Source organism: Bubalus bubalis, chromosome 9 (genome assembly GCF_019923935.1).
Source record: "Bubalus bubalis isolate 160015118507 breed Murrah chromosome 9, NDDB_SH_1, whole genome shotgun sequence".
NCBI classification, from domain to species: Eukaryota; Metazoa; Chordata; class Mammalia; order Artiodactyla; family Bovidae; genus Bubalus; species Bubalus bubalis.
Genome location: NC_059165.1, coordinates 104451036 through 104465962, shown reverse-complemented (window position 1 = coordinate 104465962; position 14927 = coordinate 104451036). Strand labels below are relative to the sequence as shown.

The 14927-nt window shown below is 52.9% G+C and overlaps 1 protein-coding gene across 19 annotated transcripts in view; it reads right to left on the bottom strand.

The window, feature by feature from the left end:
- The window catches only part of MYO9B (myosin IXB), a 108281-nt gene that overhangs the window by 21513 nt on the left and 71841 nt on the right, over positions 1-14927 (bottom strand). For 8 of the 19 annotated variants that reach the window (XM_044948278.2, XM_044948282.2, XM_044948279.2 and 5 more), the window contains exons 11-19: positions 13121-13242; positions 10674-10815; positions 10139-10343; positions 8778-8859; positions 7432-7521; positions 5888-6001; positions 4483-4522; positions 3320-3442; positions 1807-1887 (exon numbers count right to left, since the gene is read on the bottom strand). In XM_044948278.2, the coding sequence (XP_044804213.1) occupies positions 1807-1887; positions 3320-3442; positions 4483-4522; positions 5888-6001; positions 7432-7521; positions 8778-8859; positions 10139-10343; positions 10674-10815; positions 13121-13242 (999 nt within the window). The remainder of the gene's footprint in view (positions 1-1806; positions 1888-3319; positions 3443-4482; positions 4523-5887; positions 6002-7431; positions 7522-8777; positions 8860-10138; positions 10344-10673; positions 10816-13120; positions 13243-14927) is intronic. The other 11 variants (XM_025293783.3, XM_044948286.2, XM_044948292.2 and 8 more) reach the window with 6 other exon arrangements.

Here is a 14927-nt window from a genome sequence, read left to right as displayed (position 1 = left end):
ATCTGCTCTATTCCTTGCTGTCCAGGAGACAGATAATACTTCTCACTGCCTAACTTAAGATAACTTGGTGCAAAGATTTATTTCTTAAAGGCCCCTTCCCAAACCTATGTTGAACTCATACCCTGTGCCAGGGATTAGGACGAGTACTGGGGATCTAGCAGAAAGAACACATGGCTGGGCCATGGGAGGTGTTACAGGAAAGGGGACCCTAGACCACGCCTTGAGAGCTGAGAAGAGGACAGGTAGGGGAGGAGGGCAGGAGGCAGCCAGGTGAAAACCCAGAGGAGAAAGGGGAGCCCAAGTCATGGACAGCAGGGAGGTGCTTGCTGCTGGAGGGCTGGGGGTGAGGGGGAGGAAAGGCTGAAACGAGGTGGGTTCAGTGAGCTTCCAGCCCAGAGCTCAGGGGCCTGGACTCCATGCTGGTGCATGTTATTTTAAGTGGAGGGAGGGAAGAGAAGGGCATGAGGCAAGAGATGTCATGACAGGGTAGCAGGTGCTTCTGTATCTGGTGGGCTCTCCAAGACTGGAGAGAATGCTACTCAGTACCCTAAAGAGCACAGGACAGATGCTACAGCAAAGAATAGGCCGTGAGCATGGGTCCTGCCCAGAGCAGGTGTTGGTGGAGTGTCTTCTGAATAGTCCAACATTGAGGCAAAATCCAAACAGGTGGGGCAAGTGGGCCTGATTCTGCAGCTGGTGGAAGGTGGGGGTGGGGACAGAAACTTCTGAGATTCCGTTGCTGGGGGACCAGGAATGGGGTGGGGGAGGAGGAGACAGCCTGAGTCCAGGTCCTCGCCTGGTGATGGTGAAGCCTTGGCACCTGGCAGGGCCAAGCTGGGCTTTGGAGGTTAGCGGAACATCCCAGGAGCAAGGAAGAGGAACAGAAACAGAAAAGCAGAGACAGAGAGTGTGGGTGAACAGTCACCAGGATGTTGTTGCTCAGAGATCCACTCATGCCCAGGAGAGAGCCCAGGTCCTGAATGGCTCCAGCAAAGTTCTCGAGGGCACAGAATCGCCAGTGGACCTCTGGGGTGAAGAAAGCCTGGCAGCAGGGGCTGAACTGGCTGCTGGGGCCCCACTCTGGTGCTCAGTCCTCCCAGGAAGTTCAGGATGAGCAACAGGCTCTGGGCTCCTGTTTTCTGACCTCAACCTCTCCCAGCTGGCACATTTTCTGCGCTGACTGCTTTGGGGATATAGTTGAAGAGCACCCTGACCTGTCTGTCCTTGAGCCAACTTTCTCTGGAGCCCCTCCATGTTCCAGTGCATGTATGTGTACTCAGTTGCTTCAGTCGTGTCTGACTCTTTGCAACCCCACGGACTGTAGCCCGCCAGGCTCCTCTGTCCATGGAATTCTCCAGGCTAGAATACTGGAGTGGGTTGCCGTGCCTTCCTCCAGGGGAATCTTCCCGATCCAGGGATCGAACCTGCGTCTCTTGCATTGCAGGTGGATTCTCTTACCGCTGAGCCACTGGGGAATCCCCCATGTTCCAGAGACTGTCTCTATTCCTGGCTGGTCACTACATGGCCCTGGCTGTCTCCTTCTGATCCCTGTCACCCCCTGCTAGCTAGAGCACACTTTTAAAATACGTGTCCAACGAGGCCAGGAACCCTGGCTGGTAGCAGAACCAGCTTCCTCCAGTCCTCAGAACCTGTGTGGACACTTGCTTCCTCCAGGTGGACACTCTCCTGACCAACCCTCCTGACTCCCAGCACTCCCCCACCCCTAGACACACAGTAACACTCCCTGCCAGTCTCCAGACCTGGGCTTGGCTTTCGCCTCCCTGGAGATGGGGGGGCGGCCCTTACCTTCTCGGCGTTGGAGCGGATACAGCGGATGAAGAAGGGCTCTGCCTTCCCTAGTGTCTCCAGGAGCTTATTCAGGGAAGTCTGAGGAGAGAGAGGGGGGAAGGTGTTGGGCTGGGACCCCCTCGGGGGCACATCCCTCAAGGGAAGGCAATCCAGGTCACATTCCTGAATCAACAGGGGTGCATTTGTGCTGACAGGGAACAGGGGAGGTTGCCGCAGGAGGCTGTGCTAACCCAGAGGGCCCCCAAGGGAGCTGTGGGTCCCCAGGCCGAGGGCCGCCATGTTTCTGTCTCAGGTGAAAGGGGCGGGGAAGGTGGTGGGATCAAATTAACTCTTTCTAGGGATTTAAATCACATGTCAAAGGAGGCCAAGAACCCTGGTTAGTAACAGAACGCGTCTCCTCCTGCCCCCACGGACATGTCAGCACCAGCTGGCGGCCACCCTCTTATCAGAGGTTGAGCTCTGCAGGGCCTCACTTCCAAGTGCCTAAATTCTAAGAATCCCAAACTGTTCCTTTTGTTCCTTCAGCCTTAGAGGTACAAGCTCCTGCCCACGGTTACTATCTCAATGGTCTCTCTCTGTTCCCCTTCTGCCTTTTCAGTCCTCTAGTACCTGTTTAACCAGTTCCATATGTTAAATTCTCTGATTAAAAAAAAAAAAAAAGTCAGCCTCAGAAGGGATCATGGTTGCAGTGATTTTGGTCTCTGGCCTGTTATTTCCAAAAGGGCATTGTGGGAGTTTCTAAATGATGTAATTATATATACATACATAAATAAAAGCTGAAGTGGAAACAAAAGACTTAGATTGTGGAGAATGGGAAGGAACAGAAAAGTTAATGGTGAGAGTCCGCGGCCATCTGTTGTTTAGTTGCTAACTCATGTCCGACTCATGCGACCCCACTGACTGTAGCCCACTGGGCTCCTCTGTCCATGGAATTTTCCAGGCAAAAATACTGGAGTGGGCTGCCATTTCCTCCTCCAGGGGATCTTCCTGACTCAGGGATTGAACCTGCATCTCCTGCATTGGCAGGTGGATTCTTTACCACTGAGCCACTAGGGAAGCCCTCATTGGCCATTGGACCCCACTGAAAGAAAGAAAAAAGTGTCCCTGAGCTTCCTGGCAACCAGGGAAAACAGGGAAATGTGATCTAAGGACACAGTTCAGTGTTCACATTAACTCACACGCTGACTCATGACTCTTTAAGATGGTGGTTCTCCACTGAGGGTGACTGTGTTCCCCCAGGGAGCCTTGGCACTATCTGGAGACGTTTGGTAGTCATGTCTGGACAATGCTACCGGCATCTGGTGGGTGGAGGCCAGCAACGCTGCTCAAAGGCCCACAACACACTGGATGGCCCTCACCATGGATAATGACCCAACCCCAAATGGCAAACGGTGCTGCGGTCAGAACGCTGGGGATAATGAGAAGCTCCCTGTGCTGGGTTAGTTTTGGCCCACCCATGTGAGTGCCAGGCAGAGCTCAGCACCCCCTTCCACCCCCCCGGGCCACCCACCTGGAACTGGGCACTGATGCTGGGTGGCTTCTTCTTCTTGTGCAGGTGTAGCAGAGACTTGGTGGTACGGTCATGCAGGGTCATACTGATAATCAGCTTCAGGGATTTGGAGTCCAGCAGGTTCTAGGACAGAATCGCAGGGTCTGGCCTGCCCTCCCAAAGCCCCAGAGGGCACTGGGAGACATCCTGCACTGCCCCAGAGCCAGGATAATGCCCCCCTGGGGTGGCAGCTCTTAGGCTCAGTCTGGGGGCTGTGCTGTCAGAGACGGGGTTGGGACAGGAGGGCCTGGTGGACAGCGGCGGTGACCTGACCGGGGGCCGAGCCTGAGCTGCGACCTGTGGATGGTGCCACCTCCTAGAGGGCTGATTACGTCCACCTGTGGCCTGAGTGCCCAGAAATCAAGAGCTACAAGTGCTGGCCTCCCTCCAAGCACCCCATGTTGCTGTGAGTGCTCATCCGGCCAGTCCTCCTGTGGGCCAGCCCTCACTGTCGATACAAGCTGGGGGAACTAGTGCTGTCCCACCTGCTGGCCAGACCGAGTGGACCGAGTGGTCGCTCGCTCTAATTTCAGAATCCCTCAGCACGCTGCATGTGCAGACTAGACAGGGCGCTTGGGTGTACCTGACCCAAGGCGGGCTGCTGGGGTCTAGGCTGCCAGCGGTGCACAGCTGCCCCTTCCCAACATGACCACCCTGGCTGACAGGCCTTGTCTCCCTGGATGCCCAGGAGGTGACGAAGCCCATCCCACCCTCTTGGAGTTGGCTTGCAGCTAACGACAGCCAATGTGGGGATATGACAGGAGGGTCCCATCGCCTCTTGGTGAGATAAGCTCTGCGATACGACTGCCACTCCTGGGTCCCTGGGATCCGGCTGCGCCCACTTCCTGCCTTCCCCCGCCTCAGGTTTCTCCTGGGAGTTCCCCGCTGTACGCCACTTGTGCAAAGACCACATCACAGGCCTGCTTCTAGAAAACCCAAACGAAGACCCTCTGCGTCATTTCAACAGGAGATAGTTTTTCAGAAGGGAAAGGGGAGAGAGAAGGAAAGAGAAGGAATTAGAGAAGCTCGAGAAGGTAAAAGCCCCCGCCCCAACCCACTTTCTAGAATCACGACGCGAGCCAGCTGCTCGCGAGGCGGTGCTGGGTGGTGCTGTGTGTGTTTACCTTTGGAATGATCTGCTTTTGTTTGATACCTTTACTTTTCCTGTCAAAATATTAAAAATGGTTTTGTGAACAGAAGGAACACAGTGTCTGGGTCTGGGTTAGTTCAGCAAGCCACGCCTTGCGGGTTAGATGGAGCGAGAACAGAGAGAGCGACAGAGTCCGGAGGCACAAGTGCAACGAGGCCGCCGCCTCGCCAGGGACTGTGCATACCTGCCTCGCAGGGCCAGAGGCTGCCCCCGCGGTGGCAGGGGCCCCTGGGTGTCGGGGGGTGGGGGAGCTGGTGGATGTCACAGAATGACAGTGAGAGGTCCCAAAGGGGCTTCGAGGGACCCCATGCAGCTCTGAGCCTACCAGGTGTCCCAGCTCTATTTGCTAGACGTTGGGAACCATCAAAGCGGTCTGAAGACCCTTCTGGAGCCCCTGCCCTGGTGGCCGGGTCAGGGGTCTGTCTCTCGAAAAACTGAGACCGGGCCTGGGTGTATGGGTGCCTTATGCACTTGAACTGGCAGAAGGCTAAAAAACGAAAGCTCATCTTTTTGGCCAAGGGAGGGGGGGCAGCCCACACATTCTTAGACACTTTATGGAATCTTGCAGACAAGAAAAGATTTTTTAAAAACTGCAGCCTGGGCAGTTGCTAAGACCCGCTGAGGAAATGGTTCCCTGCGGATCTGCCAGAGGCTTGGCTCCGAGGCTTTGTGTCGTTTCACGTTTGTCCCCGTGGGGTGGAACGAGGCATTATAAAAATGACTGCAAACAGGCATCACTGCAGGCACAAGCTTTGTTCTCGGTGGCCTGAGCCCTGAGCAGCTGGTGCCCACTGGTTGAGGCGGCTGCCTGCTGGGTAGGAGGGTATGAAAACTGTCACCCCTGCTTTGCAGACAGAGGGTGAATGCTCACAGCACTCAGGTCAAACAGTGATTGGGGGGGGGGGCTCCAAATCTCATCTGTGTGGCTTCCAGCCCTTTCTACTGCATCACACCCACAAAGCAGGGTCATGGGATGTGCAGAGGTCCTCAGGATTGCACACCCTGCCTCTGAGGCTTCTTTATAAGCTCACAGTGACAAAGGCCAGGGCGGGGGGAAGCAAGCCTTGCTCGGCAGGTTTGGGGGCAGAAAATCAGCTGCTCCGTGGCAGGAGCGTTGCTGGGAAGCTGTGCTGGACACTGGGGGGCTGGCGAGGGTTTGGGTCAGGGTGCAGACACTAGGGTGGGAGTATGCCGAGGGCCACTTAGCGACGGCAGCGTGAGGACAGGACCACAAGACAGCGCGGCATGGGCAGCGGCTCATTCAGTGTCATGGGAAGCCCCTGTAGGCAGGGGGTGGGGTGGGGTGGGGTCTGGGGCGGGGAGGCGCTCGTTGCACTTGTGGGGGAGAGGGGGTGCCCACAACCTTGGGGGGGACTCACGGGATGAAGGTGCGGGGTTTCTGGAGCCGATTGAGGGACTGGAGAAGCTTACGGGGGTCGTCACCCTGCCAGGGCAATCCTTTGATACTCCGGATGATTTGGTCATGCAAATCGCTGGGGGGGAGGGGGTGCAGTGACAGAGAGAAGACGGAGTTAGAGCAGTGGGCCCGCCACCTCGGGGTCCCTGGCACGGTCGGGACCGTCTCCAGGCCACTGGAGCCAAAACATGCAACCTGGGGAAGGTCTGAAGGCTGCTGCCACTCCCTCCTGCATGGAGAAGTCAGGGTTCGGCCACCCCAAGGAGGCTCCGCCCTCCTCTGGTGGTGGGGGAGGGGCTGGGGACACGTGGGGCTGAACAGAATTTGCAACATGGCATCTCGGATCACTGGAAAAGGCCTCGTGTTTAAGAGCCTGTTGGGGTCTATAAAAAGCACCCAGGGGCCACTGAAAACAGGAGACCCAGGAGGGTTCTGTGGGAAGCAGCAGGTGGGTTTCTCGTGACGGTTCTGTGGCTACATGTCTGCCTCCTTGTCGGCTTCAAGAAATGTCTTGGGAGGAATGAAGTGGAACTCACGCAGGCATTATAACTGGGGTGATGCTTGGCTATTCCGACTGGGGTGGGGGCTTGACTGGCATCTGGAGGTGGAGGCCAGGGAGGCTGCCCCACTCCTTGCAGCACCCAGGATGGCCCCACCACAGCGTGGCCCGGCAGAGGCCCAAGGGAGAAGCTCTAGCTGAAGATATTTACCCCCAGGATTCAATCTTATTAACTGTGTTCTGTTCAGTCACTGTGGGTTTAGGGCTGAGTGGACGTTTTAGGTGTGAGAATGACAATGGCTTAGGGACAAAAATCGAATGCTCTGAAAATGGGACATTCGCGAACAATGTCTTGACAACAAATGTCTAGGGCAGAATGTCTAGAAATGAGGGAGCGATGACTGCAGGATGATCTGGGAGTCTGTCTCTCTTTTTAAAAAAATCTCCTCATTCCAAGGGACTTCCCTGGTGGTCCAGGGACTAAGACTCCATGCTCCCAATGCAAGGGGTCCAGGTTTGATCCCTGGTCAAGGAACTAGATCCCATGTGTTTCAACTAAGAACTGGTACAGTTAAGTAAATAAAAAGATTAAAATAACACTTCTTCTTTGCAGTTACTTGAATTCATGTTTAAGCTCTGAGCAGTTGACCTGGGAAGACCCCGATCGGCAGCCCCTTGCCTGTGTGCCATGCACCATGCCCAGGGCCGGATGGCCCCACTCACCTCTGCTCCTTCACCCTCCAGGGAGGCACCAAGCAAAGACAACAGAGGGGCTGCATGTCACCTCTGCACCCTGAGCGGCCAGTGCAGCCCCGCTCCCTACGATGACGAAGCCCCTGGCTTCAGCCCACACCCCCCCATCAGGCCAAATCTGGCGAGAGCGCCCCTGGCTTGCTGACCCCCTCTCTTCTGGCTCTGAACGCTGTGCTTGCTGAGCGCCTTGGGATGATGGCTTCTCGGGGCGTGCCTCCCTGGTCTCGGGTTCCAAGGCCCTTGCTTCTACTTACTTCTTGCTTTCATAGAAAGCAATGATGTCTTCAAAAGCGTTAATATCGAACTCCTCAGAGCCGTCAAATGAGAAATCTAGCATTGAGCAGCTGAAAGGGAGAATCTGTATAAACTAAATGTGCTTTTGCGGGTAGGACCTATAACCCCAGGGCTAGGCCTTGGGGAGACCGAGTGGGTCAGGGGCCACTCTGAAATACGGGGCAGTGTTTTTCTTTTTCTCTCTTGCCTTCTTTGGGGGTGAAAAAGCTGTTTTAAAAAAGCATCTTTAAAAAAAAAAAACAACAACGCATCTTTTTATCAAGAGGGAGGGGACACAGGTGTACCTATGGCTGATTCGTGTTGATGTTTGGCAGAAAACAACACAATACTGTAAAGCAATTATCCTTCAATTAGAAGAAAAAAAATCAAAATGTATCTTTTTAAAAGGAGGAAAATGGCACACTGCCTTCAGACAAATGGCACAGGATCACTTACCTAGGAGCTATCTCTAACTCTACTCATAAGCTTTCATGAACCTCTTGAGGGGGGTTTTCTTACAAAGTGCTCAAAAAACAAAATGACTTTTTCATGTTTCAAAATTTAGGGGCTCACTCCTTGGGAATTTTGCTGAGTCTTAAGAAAGAGCCTGGGGTCTCTGCTGCCCCAGGGCCTTTGCAGCAGCTGTCCCCCCGGTCAGCACACACTGCTTGCCTTGTCTGGTCCAACTAGTCCCTTCTCAGTGTAGTCTGCCTGGCTTGGCTCTCCCAAGCTGCCTGAAGGGTCCCTCCCCTGGCTTTGTCATGGCCTCGGATGGCTATAAAGCATGACCTTTTATACCCTGCCTTCCTAGAAGCACAAGCCTGCTCACTTTTACACTCAGTACCAACTGGGGTTTCTGGAGGAACCCTGACCATCACTAGGTGGCCATAGAACACCCCTGTGTCATCTTAGAGGCAACAACGCATCTGTGTTTCTGACTGAGAGTAAAGTAACTTAGCAGACTGGTGTTTGGGACATCCTGGTCAGGCTAAGGGAGGAAGTGCTCTTAAATCAAGCTTGCTGCTCTGTGAGACCAGCAGGCTTTTGGCCCCGCCTGCCAACGGTCACAACCGGCCCTGAAAAGGATCCTTTGTAAACTAAGCCGCCCACATCCCCCCAAACAGATGATGCACAAGGTTGGCCTCTCTGTGTGCAGAAATGCGGCCACCAGATGCCGCTGCGTCTGGGTGTTTCTGATTCAAGCGGCTGCCGGGTTCCTTATTCAGGTCAACCCTGACCTGGGTTCAGGGTGTCGGGTTTCTGGCGCCGTTTTAAACAACGCCGCTGCCTACAGGCTCCGGCTGGGACAAATCAAGATCTCGCTCACCGGTACAGTTTTTCTGACGGGGTGCTGGCTCCTCTCTGTAGTTCTCCCAGGTGACCTTGGGCACCAGAGCTGTCCAGACCTGCTGGGGAGACAGAGCACATGAAGTTTTGAGGTGAGGGCTGCTTGGAGCCGAAGGGCTTCTTAACTTCAACCCGATTTAAAAAAAAAGGAGGGGGTAGGGGGGCTGACACTCAAATTTGGGCACAGCAGGGAACCATGAAATGTTCCATTTCCTCCCCCAACAGCACCATCTATTTCCTAAAACAGATGCCCCAGGACCTTTGCACATGCTGCCCGCCCCCATGGCCAGCCACCCTGCCCACCCTGTCTGGCCCAAACGGTACCGTCTCAATGTAGTGGCTTTAACCTTTCAATCCTCCTTTAACCAACACCCCAGCCTTCCTAAAATGGAACCCTGGGGCTGGCATCTGGAGCTGAGTGATCCTGGGAGAGTCACTCAGCCCTTCTGGGTGTCAGGCTGTTCTCACAGAAAAACAGGAACACACCTTCTTGCCGTGTGAGGATGGGCAGGTTAAATTATATATCCCGCTACAAATCTTCTGTTTTGCAAGAGCCAAAGGCTTGGGAGCTAATTTACGATAGCCAAGACATGAAAGCAACCTAAATATCTATCAACAGATGGATGGATAGGGAAGGCATGGTATAACTATACAATGAAATATGACTCAGCCATAAAAAAGAATCCAACAATGCTGTTTGCAGCTACATGGGTGGACCTAAAGATGATCATACCAAATGCAGTTATGTCAAATAAAGACAAATTTTATATGGTTATCACTTACATGTGGCATCAGAAAAAATACCACAAATGAACTTATATACTAAATAGAGTCACAGACATAGAAAACAAACCTATGGTTACTGAAGGGAAAGGATGGGGAGAGGGATAAATTAGGAGTTTGGGATTAGCAGATACAAACTCTTACACATGAAATAAACCACAGAGCCCTCCTATATAGCAGTGGGAACTATAGTCAACATCTTGTAATAAACTATTGTGTGCCACATTGCTTCAGTGTGGCTGACTCTCTGTGACCACATGGACTGTAGGCTGCCAGCCTCCCCTGTCCATGGGATTCTCCAGGCAAGAATACTGGAGTGGGTTGCCACGCCCTCCTCTGGGGGACCTACCCGACCCAGGGGCTGAACCCATATCACTTACATCTCCTGTACTGGCAGGCAGGTTCTTTATCACTACTGCGAAAGAAAAAAAAATTTGGGGAACAAGACAGACGTGCTGGTTGCACAACCTCAGGAATGTGCTAAATGTGATGAAATCTTACACTGTGCAACGGACTCTGAGCACCCCCTTCTCGACAGTGACACAGGGAGCCTCCTACCTGCAGCCTTTTCAGCTCTCTCGGCCCGCAGGCGCCCAGCCTCCCGGAGCACGGCCATGGCCTGGATGGCGGCCCGGAGCACCGCCCAGCGGAACACGGCCACGGGGTCCATGCCGATGAGCTCCCGCACATAGGAGCTGTCACTGCCCCGCAGGAGGGCCACGATGTCTGGCCGCATGTAGTCCATGTTCTTCTCTCGGAAGTCCTGGTGTGGGGAGGATGGGTAAGAAGGGTGGTGGGTGGTCCCTTGCTAGTGTTGGCTGAGGCCCTGGGGTCAGCTCGGGAAAGGCTGGGTGGGGAGCGGGACCCATCTCCACGACAGAGGGGGGGGTTCCTGCCCATGGGGCCCTCGAAAGCAGAGCCAGGGGTTTGACACTGGGTCTGAGCGCCCTGGAACCTCACCAAGCAAAAGCAATAAAGAGGGGGCATAGAGCAAGCATCTGAAGGAAAGGATCTCCAGGGTACCCAGGGGTCCCATTCCCATCCCCTGAGCGGAGCGCAACTTGATTGACAGTGGAGACAGATGGCTACGTACCTTGATCTGATATTTCACCTTCCCTGCAAAGTGCTGGATGATGAAGGCCGGCTCCATGACGGGGGTGCCGAGGAAGTATCTGTTGTCCTCGTGCTGCTGTTTGAACTTGGCCAGCAGAGTCTGGCTCGTGGCGTGTGGAAAGCTGGGAAGAGCACGGGAGACCTTTAACTGCAGGCACTGCAGCCGGTCGCCTGCTCTGTATTGGCAGGTCACAGGCCTCCCGTGGAGGAGCAGGCGGGTGCTCAGGCTGCAGTGGCCTGGGCACGAGGCTGAGGGCATCACTTTGCCCTGGGGAGCAAACTTGAAACAGGCAGGGCAGCCCAGTGCCCCGGCCCATGTGAACGTCTGGTCTAGGGAAGATTGTGCCCGGGGCCCATCATGGGCAGCTCCTGGAATAATCCCGGGACGGGGGTGGCTTCTGGTCTTGGGTGCATCTGTACCTGGGTCTTGCCCATGCTCCCGTTAGAGGCAGGGGCTGGGAGACGGATGAAACAGGGAGGTGAGCGGGGCCTCACTAAGGGAGCCGCTGTATCTGGCTATTTCGGCCTCCCAGGAAGGAAATGCCGCAGCCGGCTTTGGCATCCAGCCTGAGCCCTGCCTCACTGCAAACTCGGGCAGCAAGGTATGCCTCCGAACCCCTGATGCCCGGGTTTCATGGCTTAACAGGGCATAGAGGGGGAGACCCTGTAGCTATGAGGTACATCATTGCCAGGATCAGGGTGTGGAGAGCAAGAGACCCGTTCACTCGGTTGTGGAAACAAATAACATCTTCACACGCTATTTTAGAAAATCCAATTCGATGCCCCCCAAGCCCCTCTAAAATCATGATGAACTAAAACAATTAGATTTTATTTTTTTAAACCTTGATTTTTTTTTTTTGGCTCACCATGGACTTTTTTTTTTGGCATCCATTTTTATTTATTTTTTGGCCATGTCCCAAAGCACGCAGGATCTTAGCTCCCCAACCAGGGATTGAACCTGTGCCCCTGCATTGGAAACACAGAGTCTTAACCACTGGGCTGCCAGAGAGGACCCCTAAAATAGCAAGATTTTAAATAAAGACAAATCCGACCAGGCTCAGCCCGGTCCTGCCTTGCATGCCTATCCCAGATTTGGCTCTGGGGAGTTTGCTGGGAGGAACAATTAACCCTTCCAAGTGCCCTGCTCCTTCCCTTATCTGAACGTTTTCTCCCTGGATTCTGGCCTAGAATGGATGTGTCTGTCCTGGATGGGACTCAGCTTGAGGCAGCTGGTGAGCCCTATTCACCCCAGGCCTGAGGGGACGCCGGCAGTGAACGAGGGCCTGATAAAAGTTGTTGATAAAAAGACTTTCCCGTGGATAAGGATCCACCTTGCAATGCAGGAGATGCAGGGTCCATCCCTGGACAGGGAACTAAGATCCCATGGGCCGAGGAGCAACTAAGTCTACGTGCTGCAACTACTGAGCCCTGGAGCCACAACTCGAGAGTCTGTGCACCTCATCAAAAGACCCCACAGGATGCGACAAAGGTCGCACATGCTGCAACCAGGACCCGACACAGTCAAAAGAAACCCAAACCCTCAAGACATGTCTGCGCCCTGACACACTGAACCTGTGAACGTGGCCTTAGATGCAGCCAAGTCAAGACGAGCTCCTGAGGGGGCTCTACTGGCACTCCAGCGCTAGGACTCGGGCCTTGCACAACCGAGGGCTCACGTTCAACCCGTGGTTGGGGAACTAAGATCCCACGAGCTGTATGACGCGGTCCCCACTCTCCCCTAGAAAGATGAGGTCATTAGAGTGGGTACTAATCTAATAGACTGGAGTCTTTATAAGAAGAGGACATGAAGCAGAAGGACAGAAGATGATGTGACTACAGAGGCAGAGACTGGAGTCACGCGGCCACAAGCCAAGAACACCTGGAGCCCCCGGAAGGTGGAAGATGCAAAGAAGTCTCCTCCTTGGAGGGAGGGTGGCCCTCCCACACCTTGGTTTTGGCCCATCAAAGCTGATTTTGTGCTTCTGGTCTCCAGAACTGTGAGAGAATAAATTTCTGTTGTTTTAGGCTGTCCTGCAATTTCAGGAACTCTGGCTGAGTGACCAAGCACAAAGCACCTTAAAAAACCCTCTCCAGCCTTCATCATGTCTTGTGGACGAGGGCCGGCAGGCTTGGTGAAGCATCTTGTATCCGGGGCCCTGATTCCACTCCCTGCCCTTTGTAAGGCTGCACCAAGCCTGTGACTGGCTTCTAGATTCAGGTCCCACAAGTCTTTCCCAAAGACTCCTGGGAGGGCGAGGGTATGTTCCTGAGTTCACAGCTCTTGTGAGTGTTGATAGTTCTCTGGTGAATGACAAACGTGGGGTCAGGATTTGCAGCCACACGAATCTGAGCAGCCCAGAAGTTCCTGGGATGGAATGGATTCAAGTAAGGCCCTGGGGCTGCAGATCCGGATGCATGGACACTCACTTGCTCTCTTCGTCCAGCAGATAGAAGAGGCCGGTGGGCTTCTTGCTGATCAGGTGGATGCAGCCCACGTTGTCTGTGTAGTCGATGTTGTGCCAAGAGATCCCTTCGCTCTGGTACTCCTCCTGCGGGGTTCAAGGGGCATCTGTTACGTTCAGCATTTCAGGGACACAGTAACGTCTACGTAGCACATGTCCTATGTAAAAAAACTTTATTTATATATGCACATACATATTTATATATAAATGTGCAAACAACATAGAATGCTTATTAATATACCAATAGAAATACATCAATAAATACATAAAATTATTTGATAAGTAAACAATTAGCAACAGGGAACAGGAATGCACATTCTCAAAGATCTTTGGTAAGTCCTCTACATACGAACCTTCAGGTGGTGAACCTTCAAAGATGTGACTGTGTGTTCACACGTCCAATCATGTAAGTGAGTTCACGTGTCTGGTGCACACTGCCACCTGCGCATCCTCTGTAAGTGGCTGTGCAGCTCGCCCTCTGCCTTCTGCTGCTGACAATCTTCAGTTCTGTCAACACCCACTTCCCTCCCTCCTCCAGTCAGTAACTCTTCTTGCCAACTCACTCCATGCCAGCCCCCGTACGCCAGCTGTTGTACTGTACTACTGTACTTTTCAAAGTACTAGAAGATTAAAGATATTTTCTCCCTTTTTTGCGTTTGTTTTTTATGTATTATCTGTGTGAAAATTATTCTAAACCTGTAACAGTACAGGGTTATGTTTTAACTGGGTGTGTGTGTGTGTGCTCAGTCGCATCTGACTCTTGGTGACCCGATGGACTATAGTCCCCACCAGGCTCCTTTGTCTATGGGATTTTCTAGGCAAGAAAACTGGAGTGGGTTGCCATTTCCTCCTCTACGGGATCACCCCAACCCAGGGATAGAACCTGCATCTCTCCAGCACTGGCAGGAAGATTCTTTACCACAGCACCACCTGGAAAACCCAGTTAGGTGCCTAGGCTAACTCTGTTTGACTTACTTTGTTTATACTATCAGAACAGAACTCGTTCATGATGTAGAGGACTTACTGCATAAAACCAGAGTGCTTAAAAATCATGCTTAAAATCACCCAGGGGTCAGCAAACTTTCTGTGTAAAGAGCCAGATGGTAAATATATTAGGCTTTACAAGTTAGATGGTGTCTGCATGATACTCAGCTTTGCTCTTGTAGCATGAAAGGAGACACAGATGCTGTGTTGACAAAGGGGTGTGGCCATGTGCCAGTAATTTTGGGCAGCCCCTGCTCTTATATGAATGTCCCAACAATCATATGAGAGACCCATGTCACTTTGAACTTTCTAACAGCCATGTTTAAAAATGCAAAAAGAAAGCAGGTGCAGTTAACTTAAACAATACAGTTAACCCAATACACCCAAGGTGTATGATGTATGTCAACATCATGACATGTGATTTAACTGACATAAAAAATTACAAACATGGCCTTTTACCAGCGAGACAAAAATGCTTTTTCTTTTATTTTTCTGGCCATGCAGCATGGCATGCAGGCTCTCAGGTCCTGGACCAGGGCTAGAACTCATGCTCATTACAGGGGAGCTGACTGTGGCTCAGACCATGAGCTCCTTATTGCAAGATGAACACTTAAATTGAAGAAAGTAGGGAGAAACACAAGACCATTCAGGTATGACCTAAATCAAACCCCTTACAGTGGAAGTGACAAATAGATTCAAGGGATTAGATCTGAGAGAGTGCCTGAAGAACTATGGACAGAGGTTTGTGACATTGTACATGAGGCAGGGATCAAGACTATCCCCGAGAA